The sequence below is a fragment of the Bactrocera neohumeralis genome, unplaced genomic scaffold (assembly GCF_024586455.1).
Source record: "Bactrocera neohumeralis isolate Rockhampton unplaced genomic scaffold, APGP_CSIRO_Bneo_wtdbg2-racon-allhic-juicebox.fasta_v2 cluster11, whole genome shotgun sequence".
NCBI classification, from domain to species: Eukaryota; Metazoa; Arthropoda; class Insecta; order Diptera; family Tephritidae; genus Bactrocera; species Bactrocera neohumeralis.
In genome coordinates, this window is record NW_026089624.1 from 25,052,888 (window position 1) to 25,075,927 (window position 23,040).

Sequence of the window (23,040 nt, forward strand, 5' to 3'; positions counted from 1 at the left end):
CGGGCATCTGATATTTAAAATAATTATTAAATAATTTTAAAATACGGTAACTGTATTTCAATAAATACCTTATAAGCAAGATCACTTTCCACAACTGAAAGCCGTTTTATTAATTCCCCTTGCCGAGATTCCATCCAACCAATGGTCCCAAAATTTGTTGCAGTACCATCGCAGAATCTGCGTGTTTGCTTCGGCGATGCAAAAACGGCTAATTTCTTTTTCTATAAAGAAAGTTACATTTATTAGAATGAAAAACATATATGTAAAATAAAGTCGTTTTACTATCTCGCTGTTTTGCTTCCGAGGAGGAGGAGTCCACCATAAATGAAATATCCATTTATTTATGTAAAATTTAAAAAAAAATTGTGAAACAGAGGAATTAAATAAATGTATTCCCTATTGATTTGGATTTGGTTTTCGGAAAGTGCAAAAGAACAGCTGGCACGACGAGGAGTGCCGTGTCGCAGCGGAGAGAAAACAGGCTGCCTACCTCGCAACGTAACGATCGACCACTACACGTGCGGGATGGGATAGATACCGAGAGTTGAAGAGGGAAGCGAGACGCATTTGTAGACAGAAGAAGAAAGAGGCCGAAATGCGTGAGTACGAAGAGCTTGATAAGCTGGCCGACAGGGGTAATGCTCGAAAATTCTACGAAAAATGCGGCGGCTTACAGAAGGTTTCAAGACCGGAAGCATACTCTTGTAGAACCCCCAAGGTGATCTAGTGACCGATGCCCAGAGCATACTTAAATTATGGAGGGAACACTTCTCCAGCCTGCTGAATGGCAGTGAACGCACAACGCCAGGAGAAGGCGAACCCGATTCCCCAATCGATGACGATGGAGCAGACGTTCCATTACCCGACCATGAAGAAGTTCGAATAGCAATTGCCCGCCTGAAGAACAAAAAAGCGGTAGGGTGTCGGCCGAGCTATTCAAACACGGCGGCGAAGAACTGATAAGGAGCATGCATCAGCTTCTTTGTAAAATATGGTCGGACGAAAGCATGCCCAACGATTGGAATTTAAGTGTGCTATGCCCAATCCATAAAAAAGGAGACCCCACAATCTGCGCCAACTACCGTGGGATTAGCCTCCTCAACATCGCATATAAGGTTCTATCGAGCGTATTGTGTGAAAGATTAAAGCCCACCGTCAACAAACTGATTGGACCTTATCAGTGTGGCTTCAGACCTGGAAAATCAACAACCGACCAGATATTCACCATGCGCCAAATCTTGGAAAAGACCCGTGAAAGGAGAATCGACACACACCACCTCTTCGTCGATTTCAAAGCTGCTTTCGACAGCACGAAAAGGAGCTGCCTTTATGCCGCGATGTCTGAATTTGGTATCCCCGCAAAACTAATACGGCTGTGTAAACTGACGTTGAGTAACACCAAAAGCTCCGTCAGGATCGGGAAGGACCTCTCCGAGCCGTTCGATACCAAACGAGGTTTCAGACAAGGCGATTCCCTATCGTGCGACTTCTTCAATCTTCTTTGGAGAAAATAGTTCGAGCCGCAGAACTAAATAGAGAAGGTACCATCTTCTATAAGAGTGTACAGCTGCTGGCGTATGCCGATGATATTGATATCATCGGCCTCAACACCCGCGCCGTTAGTTCTGCTTTCTCCAGGCTGGACAAGGAAGCAAAAGAAATGGGTCTGGCAGTGAACGAGGGCAAGACGAAATATCTCCTGTCATCAAACAAACAGTCGTCGCGCTCGCGACTTGGCACTCACGTCACTGTTGACAGTCATAACTTTGAAGTTGTAGATAATTTCGTCTATTTAGGAACCAGCATTAACACCACCAACAATGTCAGCCTGGAAATCCAACGCAGGATTGCTCTTGCCAACAGGTGCTACTTCGGACTGAGTAGGCAATTGAAAGTAAAGTCCTCTCTCGACGAACAAAAGCCAAACTCTATAAGTCACTCATAATTCCCGTCCTGCTGTATGGTGCAGAGGCTTGGACGATGACAACAACCGATGAGTCGACGTTACGAGTTTTCGAGAGAAAAATTCTGCGAAAGATTTATGGTCCTTGGCGTATTAACCACGGCGAATACCGTATTCGATGGAACGATGAGCTGTACGAGATATACGACGACATCGACATAATTCAGCGAATTAAAGAGACGGCTACGCTGGCTAGGTCGTGTTGTCAGGATGGACGAAAACACTCCAGCTCTGAAAGTATTCGACGAAGTACCCGCCGTGGAAGCGGAGGAAGAGGAAGACCTCCACTCCTTTGGAAAGACCAGGTGGAGAAGGACCTGGCTTTGCTTGGAATATCCAATTGGCGCTACGTAGCGAAAAGAAGGAACGACTTGCGCGCTGTTGACAACTCGGCTATAATCGCGTAAGCGGTGTCTACGCCAATAAAGAAGAAGAAGAAGAAGGTATACATGTATGTATGATGGCATTATCATATGGTGCGCGTTCCAAAACTTAACCGAGTTCAACTCGCGCAAGAATTTTATACCGAAAAAAAACCTGCGCGAGTTGAACTCGGGCGAGATTTACGCGTGGCGCGCAAATTCAAAAAGCTCAATTAGGCTAAAACACTGTGATGCTCACTTTTTTTCACGCACTCGCTCAAAAAAAATAATAATTAAAAAAAATTGCTGATTCAGGAGGAAACCAGGGAATCAGTGCATTTCTCACGAAAATCAGGAAAACCAGTGCCGATGGTCAAAATCAGGGTGACTCTACCCATATGACCGGTTTTACACCTTATAATACTTCCCTGGCTTTCTTTCTTGCAATTTGCAAAAGTATAAAATGTTCAGTCTCACCTTAACTTAGCCCTTCCTTACTTGCTTTATTATAATTTGTACCTGTTCTTTTTGTAAATTTCGATATATTATCTTCAATCTAAACTTATGCTGCCATAATTGCTTCTTTACGAGGGAAGTGTTTAATTAGTCTTTGCTCAAAGCGTTCCCTCTCTGAGTTTGTAGTTTGGAAAGAATCTTTTATTCGGATAATTATTTAGACGTGGACAATCCATCTTGGTTTTGATTTTTTTACTTGTCTGTCATTATTATATGGATTTGGTTTTATATGCTGGCTACCTTTTTGTTCATTTGCCAAGCGCTGCTTGAAAAAATATTGGTTGCGTTTCTCTAAGATGCACGCGTAAATACTTGTAATTTTTGACTCTCGTTATGAATTTTCTCGGACAGTTCTGCAAGTAACTTTCTTTTGGTACCTTTATAATTTTGATCTGATTCGTGTGTCTGAATATAGTCAGATAGTGCGATTTGGATGATTTTTGCCATACGGAGCTTTTTCCGCTCCCGAATGCTTTCTATAAAACAATACACTAATATTTAAGTAGAAACAAATTTTTTGATTTTTTTTTATTGTGAAGTACAATTGAGTTTGGAATATATTATTTATTCAAATGGCCGTCACGACTTCTTTTGAAGCAAAAAATTCGATGAGCCCCATTTTTGAGCGTTTTTCCATGAAATTAAGTCATATGTCATGAAAATCAAGTTTAATATTGATTTCTAAAAGGTCAAACCACGTCAAGTGGTAAATGAAAATTTCGCAAAATCACCGATTTTGAAAATTAGCAGTTCATTAGGAAGGGAACCAGACGCAAACCCCGTGATATAAATACTTCGTCAAAATTACTTTTTCATTAAAGTTACTAGCTGGCCCCGCAGCCGTTGTCCTGCGTGAAATTATGTCTTTTGCAATGAAAAGAAAGTGGAATATATCATACAATTTTTTTCCAATGTAACGCAGCTTGATAAACAACATTTTTGGTTTCTGTTCCGGTGTACAGAAAAGAGGGTTTCCAACTCTTGAGCACGCCACGTATATCTGTGTACTGAAAAGATGGTTTTCCATCTCGTGAGCACGCCACGTATATCTGGCCGTGTGAAAAACATAGCATTTCCGAATTTATGCCACACGCTATGCGACTATCCTTGTGTCCTGTTGATTGTCACCTCAAATGCAATTTTCACTGGAAACGGAATACGTTTGAACTGAAATGGCAAATCGTTAGAATTTGTAGAATCAAGCATTCTGCCTCCTTGTATTCGATAGCTGCGTCACAATCTGTCGGGTTCCATTACACAGTTTTGGCACATGAAGGACACCTGGATGTCCATCTACTGATTGCCCTTGCTTTCTGCCTAACTATTTCTTCGACGACGCATTCCATGTATAATATCAAGGTATTTCCGAATAGAACAATGTTCTCGCAAACGGATCACTGACGAAACTTGAGAAAAACTCGTCAATGTTAATTTTGTTGCTGGCGGTGTTTCACTGGCTGTATTTTATTCTCTGGGTTGAAATACACTCTATCACTATTCTCCAAATTAACTGCGAGATGCACAACTGTCGGAAAACGCTTATGATTTGCAAAAGTAAATATCCTACAAAGAGCTTATTGCAGTTCACGTATCGACCGTATCGTTCAAGACCAATAACCGCAATATTGCTTCCTTTGGTGACGTACTTACAAACGTATTTTATCGATTTCACCAAACTGCAATACTCAAAATTGATATGAGTTTTGAATGTGAACTAAGCAATAGTGGGGAATATAGTACAATTCATGTGTTGTCAACTTCTATATTCACTCTTCTAAATTGAATGCTGAATGTTCTGTGGGATTGTAGCGTCCGCAAGGTCCATGAACCGTATTGGTTTTCGCCATCCAAAGAACAATGTGTGCGTGCGGCAAACCTCTCTTTTGCCATTCAACAAAGTACTTCCAGCATCTAACAGCACCACATATACTTACGTTGCTTCAAGATAAAGTCCATCAAACATCGTAACTGTTGTTTGAAAAGTCGTGCTGTGACATCGTGTCGATCGCTTGCTCTTTGAACGCGATCTATAACTCCGCACGTATGTCACCCCATCCTGGGAGTACTTCTTGCCTTACCTAGCCTTGGGCTGCCATACGTTGATGGCAAAAAGAACGCCGACCGATATTAGGGCGACCTCTTCGTGGCCTCGTAACAAATTTCAATCTGCAATTGATCTCTTTGTGTGAAACACACGTAAAGTTTTCACGGAATAATTTTCAATATTTTTTCTTTTGCATAACTGGAATAAAAAAGCAAGCGACCGAAATAGAACGATTCAAATAATTTACAAATCAAAATATTGAAAAACAAAACAAACAAATTGAAAAAAATCTGTATGGAAAAGAGTTACTTTTTGAAACAATCCAATTTTCCGACTTTTCCTCAGGAAAAGCATACGGTATTTCTATTTCTAAACCTTCCCCGATCCACAGCAAACAACCTCTGAAAATTTCATCAAGATTGGTGCAGCCGTTCTCTTAGCGTTAGTAACAAACGAACATTCATTCGTTAGTATGGGAAAAAGAAAAGGACTGTTTTTAGGGTTTTTCCGGCTGTTTAAATGAGTTAAGCATCCACCCCCCCTACCCGGTAAAATTGGCGCATCCTAATGCTACAGTGCAATTCACCACAGCTGATGACACTAAAGCACAACTCAACACACCTGTACGCCAAACCACTCAACAAAAAGATGGGCAACGGGAAAGCAGATTCAATTCGTCTCATACAATTCGCACGTCAACATTCGTTTTCCGACACCCATCCCGCGCGCCGCAATTTTCGCTAACAACGTCACCATACGGTTACTGCTCGCGGCCAGTCCTGTGCGCTACGGATATATTTCGAATCTCAGCGGTCCTGCGTGATATGGTCGCCGTTAACATGCGCAATCATTTTTACATATCTGGTTTCAATAAAGTTAACCCTAAAGTGTTTAATACCATTTAAATTAATGTGTTTTCCTTTGCCGAAATGCTGGGTGCTTATTGAACTGAAAATAAAGTGGTGGATGCTTCCCACTAAATTGGGCATCCATTTATTCATGGTCCTTCGAGCCTCACAGAGAGGCACTATTGGAGAAACAAACAACATTCTGCCACATCTACTAGTTTGGTGGCAAAATAAACAAAAAAAAAAAAAACAGAATAAACTACATAAGTACAGTGACCCAAGCAGAACAAAAAAAAAAAACAAAACAAAGTGACAAAAAACAAACCAATTTTGGTAACAAAGTGAAGTGATACAAAGTGCAGAAACGAACAAAAACAAAAAAGAAAACTAAAAACCTAATCATAATCACAATCAGGAAAATATTAGAAAACACAGTTCCGAAACATTACAAAACCAAACCTACGGTGAAAAAACAAAATTATAAAAACAAAATATACAAAATTGCACAAGTACAAGCACGAAAAGTAAAAGCACCAAAGCAATAACAAAAAACCAAAAAAAAAATGAGAACAGAAAATAAAAACAAAAAACATACACAGGCAATCGGACACGCGATACCTAAGGACAAAACATTAATCGAGAGCGAAGTCTAAAAGCGCCTAAACAATAAAATATACACAAAAACAAAACAATCGGGCGCGAACAAAAAAAAAATACCTAAAAAATATTAAAAACAAGTAAGGAAGGGCTAAGTTCGGGTGTCACCGAACATTTTATACTCTCGCATGATAAAGTGATAATCGAGATTTCGTTCGTCATTTACATATTTTTCAAATGCCGTATTTTTGTAAAGTTTTATTCCGCTATCATCATTGGTTCCTAATGTACTATATATTATACAGAGAAGGCATCAGATGGAATTCAAAATAGCGTTATATTGGAAGAAGGCGTGGTTGTGAACCGATTTCACCTATATTTCGTACATGTCATCAGGGTGTTAAGAAAATATTATATACCGAATTTCATTGAAATCGGTCTAGTAGTTCCTGAGATATGGTTTTTGGTCCATAAGTGGGCGAGGCCACGCCCATTTTCAATTTTTAAAAAAGGCCTGGGTGCAGCTTCTTTCTGCCACTTTTTCCGTAAAATTTAGTATTTCTGACGTTTTTTGTTAGTCGGTTAACGCACTTTTAGTGATTTTGAACATAACCTCTGTATGGGAGATGGGCGTGTTATTATCCGATTTCTTCCATTTTTGAACTGTATATGGAAATGCCTGAAGAAAACGACTCCATAGAGTTTGGTTGACATAGCTATAGTAGTTTCCGAGATACGTAGAAAAAACTTAGTAGGGGGCGGGGCCACGCCCACTTTTCCAAAACAATTGCGTCCAAATATGCCCCTCCCTAATGCGATCCTTTAACTTCTTCACTTTAATATCTTTATTTATGGCTTAGTTATGACACTTTATAGGTTTTCGGTTTCCGCCATTTTGTGGGCGTGGGATTGGGCCGATTTTGCCCATCTTCGAACTTAACCTTCTTATGAAGCCAAGGAATATGTGTACCAAGTTTCATCATGATATCTCAATTTTTACTCAAGTTACAGCGAAGTCTAAAAGCGCCTAAACAATAAAATATACACAAAAACAAAACAATCGGGCGCGAACAAAAAAAAAATACCTAAAAAATATTAAAAAACAAGTAAGGAAGGGCTAAGTTCGGGTGTCACCGAACATTTTATACTCTCGCATGATAAAGTGATAATCGAGATTTCGTTCGTCATTTACATATTTTTCAAATACCGTATTTTTGTAAAGTTTTATTCCGCTATCATCATTGGTTCCTAATGTACTATATATTATACAGAGAAGGCATCAGATGGAATTCAAAATTGCGTTATATTGGAAGAAGGCGTGGTTGTGAACCGATTTCACCTATATTTCGTACATGTCATCAGGGTGTTAAGAAAATATTATATACCGAATTTCATTGAAATCGGTCTAGTAGTTCCTGAGATATGGTTTTTGGTCCATAAGTGGGCGAGGCCACGCCCATTTTCAATTTTTAAAAAAAGCCTGGATGCAGCTTCCTGCTGCAATTTCTTCCGTAAAACTTAGTGTTTCTGACGTTTTTTGTTAGTCGGTTAACGCACTTTTAGTGATTTTCAACATAACCTTTGTATGGGAGGTGGGCGTGGTTATTATCCGATTTCTTCCATTTTTGAACTGTATATGGAAATGCCTGAAGAAAACGACTGTGTAGAGTTTGGTTGACATAGCTATAGTAGTTTCCGAGATATGTACAAAAAACTTAGTAGGGGGCGGGGCCACGCCCACTTTTCCAAAAAAATTGCGTCCAAACATGCCCCTCCCTAATGCGATCCTTTGTTTCAAATTCCGCTTTAATATCTTTGTTTATGGCTTAGTTATGACACTTTATAGGTTTTCGGTTTCCGCCATTTTGTGGGCGTGGCAGTGGGCCGATTTTGCCCATCTTCGAACTTAACCTTCTTATGGAGCCAAGGAATACGTGTACCAAGTTTCATCAAGATATCTCAATTTTTACTCAAGTTACAGCTTGCACGGACGGACGGACAGACGGACGGACAGACAGACATCCGGATTTCGACTCTACTCGTCACCCTGATCACTTTGGTATATATAACCCTATATCTGACTCTTTTAGTTTTAGGACTTACAAACAACCGTTATGTGAACAAAACTATAATACTCTCCTTAGCAACATTGTTGCGAGAGTATAAAAACAAAAATAAAAGGTGTACCTGGAAGCGGCTACAAACCTCAAGGAGAAAAAGTGGAGAAAGGAAGAGGAACAAAACGCAGACGGCATTAAGGCAACACATGCACATACATACATCTATGTAAAGACCTACAAAGCTCTTTAAGTAACCAAGTGAGCGTATTTAATCCATTTTACATTTGCATTTTACACATATATGTACATATGTTTATATCTGTTTTGCATATTAGACGGCGGGTCTAATACATAAGAGCACAACGAAAAAAAAAAACGGTTTCATCTCCCACTCATCTCTCACTTTTTCAAAAAAATATAATAACATTTATACGAGTATACAAACATACGGCAAAGAATCTGCCTGTGACACATATTAGTACAAATAAATATTCAAAGTCCTTATCCGGCAATACCTCTTGTTCTTTGGCAAACAAAAACAAGCAGGATTGCATACAAAAAGCGAATTGATCTTTCTAACGAGCTCTCAATCGCTTAAGAACATAACTCAGAAAATCATACAAACAATTTGTGCATGCTAATGTAAAAAGCGAATTGATCTCTTCAACGAGCTCTCAATTGCACAAGATATAAGTACATATGTACGTATATTTGTACATACATATGTATATACAAGTCCGAGTATTAGGGTGTGCCAAATACAAAATATTCCGACATCAAACATTTTGTTTATGCGACTTCATGGCATCTCGCTTGTTAATAAAGTATTGCAGTTCTGTGCCACTTATTCCTTACCTCGGGTGGGGGGCAATAAGTGATTGCTAACGGCTCCTTTATTTGAAATTTTTATTTTTAAGTTTTCTTTTACCCCTTACCACTGGTGGGGGGAAGTAAAATATGTAAATAAAAATAATCTTTTCAGTTGAGATTGTCTTTCAAATCTGATTTTTATTTAGTATTTTTCTTGCTTATATACAAATTTTAAAACTATCTTAAATAACTAAATATATGTATGTGTACGTGTGTATGTTTATATGTATTGCAGCATATTGTTTATTGCTGCTTGACATGGGGTTGTTTTTGATACCTATGTGTGTGTGTGTGATAATCTTATCTCTTCTCTAAATTTATGACATGTGTCTGCATGCATTTTTATTTTTATTGAATGCGCATTGCATGTAAATGCATGGCTGTGTTTATGTCAATACATACATATGTATGTTTATTAATATATAAATAGATATTTATATTTAGTAGAATTTCGGCATTGCATATAAATAAGCATGTTCAATGATATTTGAACATATTGCCGAGGGAAAGAAATGATTATTAGTGGACTGTATACGTTTTTATGATCTTAAGTATTACAAATTTCTTAACTTATCTTATTTAAGAAAATAAACATGTTCAATTTTGAACATCGCTCCTCCACACAACATAACATTCATCACACAACTCACACTCATCACACGCCACAAACCAACCACACTACACACACACCATACGTTATCGTTTTCACCACCTAACTGATCAAAAAGGATCGATTTCTACGCCAATCAACGGTTGATCCGCATTCATTTCTTTTGTAATCCAGAACTGAAAAAAACCCTTTCTGTCGTGCGTGTGGTTGTGCACTAGCAGCAGTGTGTATACTTATATACAAAATTATATTTGAAACCATTTCAAATTGTGAATAAAAATAAAAAATTAATTATCTTAACATAAAGAATATAAAATATTGTGAACACATTTAAAATTTAATTAATTTATTTTGTTGAAAGTGGTGCCCGGATACAAATAAAATACAATTTGTTCAATTTTACCTTTTTATTGCCAAATTATAAATCTTTCACTTAAAGACGAACAAAAAGGGATACATCATCAAAGGCTAAAAGCGTAAGTATTCCCCACACATAATCGGTGAAACTAAGTGCACGAACAAATGGTCCTTCGGCACCTATGATTTTAAAAGAACCCACCAAGTGGTGGAAAAGTGAAAAACCAAGTGCAGGTGAAACAATACTATAGAACAATTAAAAGTACACAAAAGAAAAATAATAATAAATAAATATGTACTTAAACATATATTAAGTGATCAAATTTACGAAACGGGCGCGAAACCAACTAAAACAAAACAATTACAAAAAAAAAAACTAAAAATCAAATACGGGCGCGGTAAAAAAACCAAATAAGCAAAATAAACGGGGGAAACAACACCAAAACATACGGCAGAGCAGTTGAGGATTGTAAGCAACGTGGGAAGAGAACAAAAACTCAACACGTAAGACATCAAACAAGGGAAATAAACAAAGAAGGCAAAACCAGAAGAACCAAGAGAAATAACGAAGAGAGACACATACATAAGTATCGCTACCCATAAACCCTTGGCGGAGGAAAAAGTGAGTCCTTTCCGATTAAAATTTTAAAAGAATTATTTATGCACTTATGTATGTATGTTAATATACAGTTTGAGCTGTAATACGACATACAGCCACTTATAAAAAAACCCAACTGTTCTATACGAAAAACCAGTTAGACAGTTCGGTATATAGAGTAACTAGCTGACCTCGCAGTCGTTGTCCTGCGTGAAATTATGTGTTTAGAAATGAAAAAGTTGAATTTATCATTTCACTTTTTTTTCAATGTATCGCAGCTTGATAAAGCTTGGTTTCTGTTCCGGTGTATTATAGAAAAGATGGTTTTCCAACTCGTGAGCAGGCCACGTATATCTGGCCGAGTGAAAAACATAGCATTTCCAAATGTATACCATACACTTTGCGACTATCCTTGTGTCTCAAATGCAATTTTCATTGGAAACTGAATACGTTTGAACTGAAATGGCAAATCGTTAGAACTCAGAGGAATTCGTAGAATCAAGCATTCTGCCCCTTTGTATTCGATAGCTGCGTCACAATCAGTCAGGTTCCATTACACAGTTTCGTGGCATGATGATTGCGAAACATAATAACGACAGATCCAACTTTGAGACGCAAATTATGCGGTGGCATACCAAGCCTATTCAAAGAATTTAGAAATTCCACGATCGATCAATTTGTATGAGGGCAAGTCTCCCGGAATTTGACTTTGAATCTTCCAGTTTAAGTCAACAACATCGGTATTTTTGGCAGCTAACATTGCGCGTGCACTTAACGAATCGTAGTTACGATAGTTTGGCCAATGTCCGAACATCGGTGATGAGTTCATCTTTCGTGAATTGACAAAGGTAAGATGGAATTGATATCAAACCACCGGAAGTATCAACCGGAATTTACCCATTTCCAATTCTTAGCGAATACGATGTAAAATGTCTTCGGCAATGTCATTTTTGTTCGTATTCTATAATTGACGCTAATTTGATGGCTGATCATCGCGAAAAGTGTGCGAACTTCATTCCAGTGATTATCATGTTCCAGCAATTGTAATTGTAATTGTATGTATAATATCAAGATATTTCCGAATAGAGCAAGTTCTCGCAAACGGTTCACTGACGAAAGTTGAGAAAAAATTCGTAAATGTCAATTTTGTTGCTGGGGGTGTTTTCTCTGTCTGTACTGTATTCTCTGTGTTGAAATAGACTATTTGGTCATTCTCCAAATTAACTGCGAGACGCACAACGGTCGGAAAACGTTCATGAATTGCAAAATTAAATATCATACAAAGCGCTTTATTGCAGTTCACGTATCGACCGTATCGTTCAAGATCAGTAACCGCCATGTTGCTTCCTTTGGTGACGTATTTACACACGTATTTTTTCGATTACACCAAACTGCAATACGCAACATTGACATGACTTTTGAATGTGAATTAGACAACAGTGGCGAATATGGTACGATCCATATGTTGTCCACTTCGAAGTGTTGTTTACTTTGATATTCACGCCTCTAAATTGAATGCTAAATGCTCTGCCATTGTTATCTGGTGAGCGACGCTGATACATTGGATATCCATCATTTTTAGTTTGTGTTTCCGAAAGAAAAGCACCTGGATAGTGTTTCGTACATTTATTGTCAGACATACAAACCGAAGTGGTATTGTGATGTCCGTAAGGTACATTAATCATATTGATTTCGTATAATTCTGCTTCTATCTCTGGATCAGGAATTTCCGCAGAAATGATTACATCAATTTGATTTGGTGTAATCACCATCCACCATCCAAAGAAGAATATGTACGTGCGGCAAACCTCTCTTTTGCCACTCAACAGAGTACATCCAGCATCTAACAGCACCACATATACGTTGCTTTAAGATAAAGTTTACAAAACATCGCTACTGTTGTTTGAAAAGTTGTCCTCTGACATCGTGACGATCGCTTGCTGATTGCCCGCGATCCATAATTTCATTCGTATGTCATCGCATCCTGGGAATACTCGGTCATGTGCCATGGGCTGTCAATATACATACTTATGTTGATGCCAAAATGAACGCGACCTCTTCGTGGCATCGTAACAAATTTCAATCTGTAATTGAGCACTTTGTGTGAAACACACAAAACGGTTTCACGGAATAAGTTTCAATAATTTTTTTTTGAATAACCGGAATAAAGTAAGCAAACGACAAATTTGACAATTGAAAAACAAAAGAAAAAAAGTTGAAAAAAAATTTTTGTATGAAAAAAAGTTATATTTTTTGAAATTGTCCAACTTTCCGACTTTTCCTCACGAAAAGCATACGGTTTTTTTATTTTTAAACTTTCCTCGATCCACAGCGAACAACCTCTGAAAATTTCATCAAGATTGGTTCAGCTGTTCCCGAGCATTAGCGTTACTAACAGCATTCATTCGTTTGTATGGGAAAAAGAAAAGGGCTCTTTTTAGGGGTTTTCCGGCAATTATTCGATTTTTTTCGCCATAAAAACCATCCTTGAGCCTAAACGAACATTTTAAAAAAAGAATTGACAAAATTGGTCCAGGCGTTTTTGAGTTATGCGCCAGCATTTAAAATCATGTTCGTTTTTATTTCCTTTTTAAAATCGTATTTGAAAATTTATTTTCTTCATAATTTTTTTTTCGGAAAATTTTCCAGAATTTTGTTAAGTATTCTCCTTGTTTGGGCGGAGACCTGTCCGAATTGGTGGTAATCACCGAAATCGGTCCAGCCGTTCTCCAGTTATAAGCGTAGTAACTAACGTCACTTTCTTTTATATATGTAGATTTAGGTATTGTGATATAGGCAAACTTTTTTCGATGACTAATCAACATTTTGAAGAGGAAACTAGTATAATTTCTATTAATGCGATAGGTTCAGGCATCTTCCAACATATTCCGAAATAGTATTGCATTTTGTTCAGTTTTGAGGAAGATATTTGTTTAAAACTATAAAAAGTAGAAAACGTCGGTTTGTAAAAATGGGGTGGTAATGTGATATACCCCATCGGCTAATATGATATACCATACCAATTTACCCAAACCATTCCCAAAAAATTATGGTTTTTATTTAATTAAATTATTTCATTTATTTAAAGCAAAATTAATATATTATATTTTATACAAAAAATAAACAAAACAAAATGATATTATAAAAGAAACAAATAAAAATTCAATAAAGTATGTAAGCATTTGTAATAGTTGGTATACATAGTAAAATGCAAACGAATATTGCCTGACGTTTAGGGAGGCATTTGCTATGTGCCCAAACTAAGTCGCATTGCAAGCATGGAGTCCAAATCATGACTTCCCCGTCTGCCCCAAATTTTTTATTGCAAAAAGCGCAGAAGGTGTCCTTAGTAGGAGGAATTTCTGCCCAACATTCCTCGTCTGAACTGGGTAATATCAAAATTTTATCCGACTCGCTTGATGCACTTTTCCTAGTATGCTTTAACCGTTGTATTTTCCCTGCTACTTTACCCGGCATTAATGCCCGCTTCACGCTTTTCTTCTTTTTGCCGTTTTCAGCATTTTTGATGCTTACTTCCAACGCTGCCTTATATGTTGATGTTGTAAGTATTGTCGCTTCTGAACGCTTACCTTCCGAGCTAGTTTTCTGTATCAGCTTAGGTGGAGGTGAGATCTCTCATGGCGTGATTAAGTGCTGCATGGCTGCTTTACTTGTGCTAGCGATCGGTTCTTCTAAATCGCTGTCATCTCTGATTTGTGCATCTTCCGCTTGATGTTTTTCATGAATAAAATCGCTTTCCTGAAACTTGTTCTTATCAAATTGATAAATCCCAGTACATTTGAACCCATTAATCGCCATTTGCGCAGTTTGAACTTTAAGATAAGCTTTTGCAAAGAGTTCTACAACATCGAATTGTGTCACCTGTCGGCCTTCTTCACGCATAAATCGTCTTATTTCCTCATTATAGTAAGTTTTAAGAGGTCCCATAAAGGATTTGTCCAAAGGTTGCATTTTATGCGTATAATGGGGTGGCAAGGATAAAATTATAAAGCCATTTTCGTGAGCTTTATCAAGAATCTCAATATTTCTTGTATGGCTATAGTGACCATCTAAGATCAAAAGGACTGGGTTCTCCTTAGAAGGATGTGTAAAGCGCATAAAATGGTCAAACCACATTGTAAATATTGGAATTTGTATCCATCCGGACATGTGACAGGCAGAATCGGAGCCAGGTGGAGCATGTTTCATTAAAAGCGGAGAAAGTTTTTTTCTTGGAAAAATGAAGTACGGGGGAACAAAGGCACCACCTGCACTCATGCAGCTTACAACTGTTATGAGAGATCCTCTCTCAGCTGATGTCATGCATCCAATTTGTCTTTTGCCTTTTGCAGCTAAGACTCTTGGCTGCCTACTTTGCACAATAGACACTCCTGTCTCATCCACGTTCCAAATCCTGTTTGGAGGAAATTTAAACTTTTCATACTCGTTTTCCAGTAAACTGTAAAACTTGTTTACGTTCTCCTCATTGAAGCCTTTTATTCTGCCTAATGAAGTTCCAGTAGCACTGCGTATGCTTATTTCAGTCTTATGTCTTTAAGAAATGCGCGCAACCAATCTCTTCCAGCATATTCCTTCGTTATAGAAAATGGATTCACAATATTGTGGCGCTTTGCTATTTGAAAAGCAAGCGAGCGGACATCGCTACAAGTAAGGCCCCAAAATTTTGCCTCCATATCTTTTAAATATCTTACCAGCTCCAATTCGACGTCTCTGCTAAAGACTGGTCTCCGGCCTAATTTCCCCCTTTTTCGGCATGACCTATGGTTTTAATTTATGCTATTACTTCATTGTTTTTATTAAATACGTTATTTGTTTAATTTAATATAATGTGTTTTTAATGTGATATACTATATCACATTGAACAACTATTACCATATCACATTACCCAAACTAGAGCTTTTATGAATTAAAAATTTGTTCATAGTAATTAATTACATACAAATATATGTTTATGCGACTTCATGGCATCCCGCCCCTCAACACAACACAACATTCACCACACCACATTCAGCACACAACGCAACATTCATCACACAACTCACACTCATCACACAACACAACAGTCAGCACACAACCTACATTATCATACACGCAACAAACCAACCACACTACACACACACCATACGTTATCATTTTCACCACCTAATCGATCAAAAAGGATTGGTTAGATCGGGATGGCCTCAATTCGATTTACGCCCGTATACGACAAGTTTCGCCAGCTCTTCAATCCGCACGTTCAGTTTTTTTTTTAGTTTGAATTTGTGGTCTAAATTTGGAATCTCCTTCCGATCTCGGGTGTGGTTGTGCAGTAACAGCAGCAGTGCGCCGTTTCATAGCAGTATAAAATTGTGTTAAAAGATTTGAAGTTTTGCCCTCACAAGAGAAACACAATAAATTGCTGAATTTTTTATTTTCAAAAAAAATAATAAAACCTTTCATTTCAATGAAAACAAAAAGGGATACATAATTAAAAGTCAGCGTAAGTATACCCCCCACACAACGAGTGGAACTAAGTGCAATAAACAAATCGTCCTTCGAGCCATTAAACCTTTCATTTCAATAAAAACAAAAAGGGATACATAATTAAAAGTCAGCGTAAGTATACCCCCCACACACCGAGTGGAACTAAGTGCAATAAACAATATATAAATACTTGAAAAGTTGTTAATTATATTTACCAGTAACCAAATTAAAATATAAGAAGTTAAAAGTCTACACAAATTTTGGAATTATCTTCTTTTGAAGAGCACGCTAAATTATTGACGACTGTGAAAATGTTTTTGCACACTAATAGTAATATAAGCGCTGTGTGTCATCCGCTGCTTTGCAGTTACACTTTTTTACCGTTGCCATATGACTCATGAAAATATTCTTGTGCAGACGTGCATAGTTTAGAAAATACGCTGGTATATCACTTTACCAACCCATATCACAATACCCGAAATTACTCTACATATGTATGTATGTACGTAGTTACCGAAATAATTGAAAAAATTACGGTACCTGCCGGCTGCTTATTTTGTGTTTCCAAGCACACTATAATTTTCAAAAAAAAAAAACATTTTTTTCTAAGTCAAGTTCTTACTTGCAAGTTTTGGTGATACCCCTTGGGCTGATAAAGCAACAAGCAGGATCGCCTATAATAAATAAGCAAAGGCGAGCAAAAAAAAAGTGCAAATACATACATATGTACACATATAAATAAGTACATACATATACTTTTAGGTATTTTTTATACAATTACATACATACACATGTGCCCTCATGTATACATACAAGAATTTATGGGTCATTAAACTTTGCGCGGAAAATATTATTATTATTATTCCGCAATTAACATACATATATACATGGACATATGGTACATACATACATAAGTCAACTGTGTCAAAAAATTTTTAAAAATATTGCTGTTAAACTACCTGCCTTCAAGCTTATTTCGTGTCTCCAAACACACTACAAAAAAACCAAAATTTCAAAGTCAAGTATTCTAACTTGCAAGTTCTGGTGATACCCCTTGGGCTAACAAAGCAACAAGCAGGATCGCTTTAACATATAACTAAAGGCAGAAAGAAAAAAAAACAACAACATAACAGTGGATATTTATGTATGTACATATATGTATGTATGTATATCGCGATTCAATTATTTCGCTCCTTTATCTCTCCTACGGTTTCTCTCTCTCTAAATATTTACCAAGGTACCAATAAAAAGTTACACATATGTACGTACATACCTTTATACATACATGGAATAATATATTAAATATATTTATTACTACGGTCAACGAACTTTAGTAAAAAAAGCGGAACAAAACGAAACCGAATTACATGTACATGGAAGATATCCATATTCAAATATTGAAAAATTAAAATTAACCAACGTACATATTTACGTATGTGCATTTATTCATATATACCTACTTATAGTATATATGTGCGTACATCGGGTACTACTTATCGAAATTTCTTTTTCGCGTTCCTTTTGACTAACGTATGCAGATTAACAAAACATTTGCATACATACGTACACACTTAAATGTTGATATATTTACAAACATATGAAAATTGTATACTTATTTAGTACCATTGTTCCGTACATTTCGCTATAATGCACATACGTATTACATACATATGTACATATATGACAATTGTGCGAAACTATAAGGGTAACAAAAGAACACATAAACATTAAGCATAACTATATGCATATAAATATATGTGAGCACACTAACAAGATGCATCACATCTGGCAGCACTGTTTGTCAGTTATTCTATTATTTTTCTTTACTTCATTCTCTGTATATTCTTGGAAATTCACAGTTTCCAACTAAATTCCTATTCTTAGTTTGCAGTTTTAAGAAGCGTCACTTTTTGTACAGACGCCATCAGAAATACAAGTGTTTTAAGATCTATTCAATCAATAAATGTTTATATATTAAATGTGTGTCTTAATATTTCCACATAATTGGTGACCCCGACGTGATTAAATTGGATCAAACTTTGTCTCTCCACGCGTTAAAGTACAAATGAGTGCAAACGTTAATATTAATTGCAAATTCACGTTCGTTGTAATTTCACACTCATCAGTGTCTAAAAACTAGTGACCACGTGCTCTCTATCGATTCATTGACATGCCATTAGAGCACTCGCCAAACACGTCCACCAGTAATTCAAACGTCTTGACATCAATCTCCTCGAACATGACCACAAACGACCCAACTCTGACCATCGGTGACGCCGCCGATGAAGCCCAGAACACTGCATCAATTGTAGCTGTGTCTAGTTGCAAACTCCCGCAGTTCTGGTCCATCCAGCCTCGTTTGTGGTTTGTTCAGGTTGAAGCAGTGTTACAGGTGGCCCGTAGCACAAATGACGCATAACGTTACAACCAAATCGTTAGTGCTTTGGACACTGATGCAATGTTGCAGCTAGTGGACTTCCTGCATAATCCACCAGAGACCGACAAGTACGCGAAGCTGTAGGACGAGATATTGAAGCGGTTTTCAAAATCCAGCGACCGCTAGCTTCACCGAACGCTTACGGAGGTTCAACTCGATGATAAAAAGCCTAGCCAGCTCCTGCGCCAGCGTAGAATTCTCATGGGCAACAGGGCCTCAGAGGACTTACTGCGTATAAAATGTTTGGCATTGTTATCTCCATCAACCAGCCGGTGTCTCAAACTACTCAGAGATGCCCCTCCAGATGAGCTTGCTGAAGTTGCAGGCGAGCTAATGGAAAACTAGGCTGGCCATTCCGTTATGGCTACACATCACCAGCCTGCCCAGGCAGCACACAGGGGCGACAAATTCGAAAATACTTTGCTCACCAGCATGGCAAAGGACTTGTCAGGCCTTAAACTTGCCATAGCCGACCTGGTGACCTGTATCAAGGACCAGGGAATTACTCGAGACCGACCCCAACCTGCATCTGTCCGTTTCCAGCAGTAATCATCGAAGGAAGAGCCAGCCTCAGACAGAGCCAAAAAGTGCGAGCGTCCTTGCACCTTCGACTCATCGGCGGAAAACTAACTTCGCTGTCGACCATTCAGGCGGCCGGCGATAGCATAGAGGCTAACACACCACCAACCAGAGAGCATCGCCTTCACATTCATGATCGAACAACAAACATGAGATTTCTTGTCGATTCTGGATCAGTGATCTCTCTTATGCCCAAGTCCGCCATCACTCACACGCTCACAGAAGATGATCTGACTCTCTTCGCAGCCAACGGGACCGTTATCCGAACCTACGGTCGAAAAGTCATCACCCTTGATTTCATTCTCGGTGCAGACTTCCTGGTCCACTTTGCATTGCTTCTAGATCTCAAAGGACGATGTCTCATCGATACAACCTCGTCATGCACAACTCAGGGCACACTATCTGAAGCCACGGTACACAGCTTTTCAACAATCGATCGCTCAAACTGTCCTGGTGCACTTGACGCCAAATACATGCAATTACTCAACCAATTCATCGACATAACTCATCCCAGCACCAATCCTGCCACAGCCACTGACAGTCAAGTCGCTCATCACATTGAGACAACTGGGCCTCCAGTATTTGAGCGCCCACGACGTCTCACCTGCGAGAAGCTACAAATAGCTAAATATGACTTTGACCAACTGCTACATCATGGCGTGATCCGTCCATCGAGCAGCCCATGGGCCAGCCCTATCCATATGGTGCCAAAGAAAACAGGTGAATGGCGCACCACAGGTGACTATCGAAAGCTAAACGCAAATACAGTTCCAGATCGATATCCAGTCCCTTATGAGGATGACATTCTCCAGCGTCTCCACGGATCCACCGTTTTCTCCACCATCAACTTAGTCAGGGCTTACCACCAGATACCCATGGCCAAGTCAGACATTGCCAAAACAGCTGTAACCACCCCTTTTGGACTTTTCGAATTTCTGGGTATGCCACCCGGACTACGCAATGCCACGCAGACTTTTCAAAGGCATATGGACAACATCCTCAGAGATTTAGACTTCATGGGCTGCTTCATAGACGATCTGATTGTCTATTCTCAGTCCCACTAACAGCACCTACGACATCTCACCACCATCTTTGAAGTCCTGCGTGCACATCATCTCACCATCGATCTAAAGAAGTGCCAGTTTGGCAAGTCTGAAGTCATCTACCTGGGGTACACTATCAACAAGGACGGCTACACTCCACCCGCCGAACGCACGCAAGCAATCGCCGATTACACAAAGCCAGAAACCGTCAGCGATCTACGTCGTTTCCTGGGGATCGTCAACTACTTCCGGCGAGCGATCCCTCAAGCGGCCCAGATACAATCACCACTGACGGACTTTCTCAAACATGCCAAGAAGATGGACAACACTAAAATCCAGTGGCCACCTTCTGCAGATCAAGCCTGGCAAGACTGCAAGAAAAGTGTCATCCAAGCCACGCGCCTGGCTTTCCTCGCACCAAACGCCATCCTCTCATTGAGATTCGGCGCCTCGGATACAGCCATTGGGGGCGTTCTTGAACAGCGACACAAGGACTCATGACAACCACTGTCCTTTTTCTCCCGCAAGCTCAGTCCAGCAGAGACCAGATACTCCACGTACGATCGTGAACTTCTAGCCATCTTTTCCGCCATCAAGTTTTTCAAGCACATTATCGAGGGAAGAAACTTCAGCATCTTCACCGACCACAAGCCATGGACAACATCTCACAGTTCTCAACTCAGATTTTCCATACCAAGGGCACAGAAAACGTCGTAGCTGATGCGCTTTCGAGAATTAATGCCATAACCATGCCAACCAAACTTGATGCTGAGACCATTGCGCTGGCACAACTCCAAGATGACCAGCTTAATGATCTCCAATCCAGCACATCTCTCAAGCTGCACCTGCTGAACATTGAAGGTCATGATATCCTATGTGATGTGACCAATAATATTGTGCGACCTTATCTTCCATAGCCACTCAGACGCCAGGCCTTTGACATCATCCATGGTCTTTCTCATCCTAGTGGCAGGGCCACAGTCAAGGAACTCACCGGAAGATTCGTCTGGCCAGGTATTAGAAAAGACGCACTCCTCTGGTCCAGACACTGCATGCCATGTCAACGTTCCAAGGTCCATCATCACAATCGCACCACACCAAACCACATTGACGTACCAGACAATCGTTTCGAGCGCGTCCACCTGGATCTCATAGAGCTGCCCAGAGTCAAAGACCTTCGCTACTGTCTGACGATCATTGACCGCTTCAGCAGATGGCCACACGCCATACCACTCAACAACATGACAGCTGAGACAGTTGCACACGCCTTTTACACTCAGTGGATTTGTCAATTCGGTACACCACTGATCAAGGTCTGCAGTTCGAATCAGCACTGTTCACCTCACTCTCACGAATGCTGGGCATTCATCGTATCAGAACGACGCCGTATCATCCTCAATCGAATGGTCTGGTGGAACGGTGGCACCGCACACTCAAGGCGGCTCTCATGTGCAATAATGAGACACCTTGGTCGGACATGCTACCGTCAGTTCTACTAGGACTCCGAACCGCATACAAACCAGATCTGAAAGCATCTTCTGCTGAAATGCTTTTCGGGACTACACTGCGTATACCCGGTGATTTCTTTGATACAGCAAGCACACCAGGTGATCCACAAACATTCGTGAGGAAATACAGGCAAATCATCCAAGCAATCAGGCCAACACCAACAGATCATCACACCAAACACAAGCTGTTCCTACTCAAAAACCTTGACACGTGCACCCACGTCTTCAAGAGGGTAGACTCCATCAAGAAGCCTCTGCAACAACCATACACTGGCCCGTGTAGACGACAAAACCTACATCATCAGGATCAATGGGGCAGACAAAACAGTCTCAATCGACATGCTGAAGCCAGCATACATTGAGTTAACAGACAACTCACAACCAACACCTTAAAAAGTCCAGCAGGACTTTATTTGAGGGGGAGTACTGTGGGCACACTAACAAGATGCATCACATCTGGCAGTCAGTTATTCTGGCAGCCCTGTTTGACAGTTATTCTCTGTATATATTCTCTGTATATTCTTGGAAATTTACAGTTTCCAACTGAATTCCTATTCTTAGTTTACAGTTTTAAGAAGCGTCACTTTTTGTACAGACGCCATCAGAAATACAAGTGTTTTTAAGATCTCTTCAATCAGTAAATGATTTTATATTAAATGTGGGTCTTAATATTTCCACATATATACATACGTAAATTTTTCCGTTATTATTATTTTCTTTCTTTTTACGTTCTTATCTCAAAAGATACACGTACTAAGAAATAATATACAAATCAATCGCGAGTATATCGCAGATACGTTTAACTAATACACGGTAAAAAAAAGAAAAAAATATATTAAAACAAAGCATTAATCGATTTATGCGGTGAATAAGCGTTCGCAAAGTCCTATAATCTATTTCATTTATAATAAAATTTATTATATTTACAAAAAAAAAATTTTTACACATTTTTTCATAATACCAATTTTACAATTGTAGTATTTCAAACGAAACATTTTTAAGCTCAAAGCTTCCAATTCAATTTAAATAATGCAATCTGACAAATCAAGAGAGGTTAAGCCAAAAACACCTCTATCATTAGAAATTCCAAAAATGGCTGATGAAGATAATCCACAAGGCACACCTGCTGAAGCTACACGCTCAAAGCAGAGTATAAAACAAAAA

At 38.9% G+C, this 23,040-nt stretch overlaps 1 protein-coding gene across 1 annotated transcript; it reads left to right on the plus strand.

Annotated features, from left to right (window-relative positions):
- The first annotated feature begins 21,722 nt into the window (after window positions 1-21,722).
- LOC126766071 (uncharacterized) lies at window positions 21,723-22,238 on the plus strand. Its single transcript, XM_050483770.1, has one exon. It carries the CDS (start codon window positions 21,723-21,725, stop codon window positions 22,236-22,238), a length of 516 nt encoding a protein of 171 aa, XP_050339727.1.
- The last annotated feature ends 802 nt before the right edge of the window (window positions 22,239-23,040 follow it).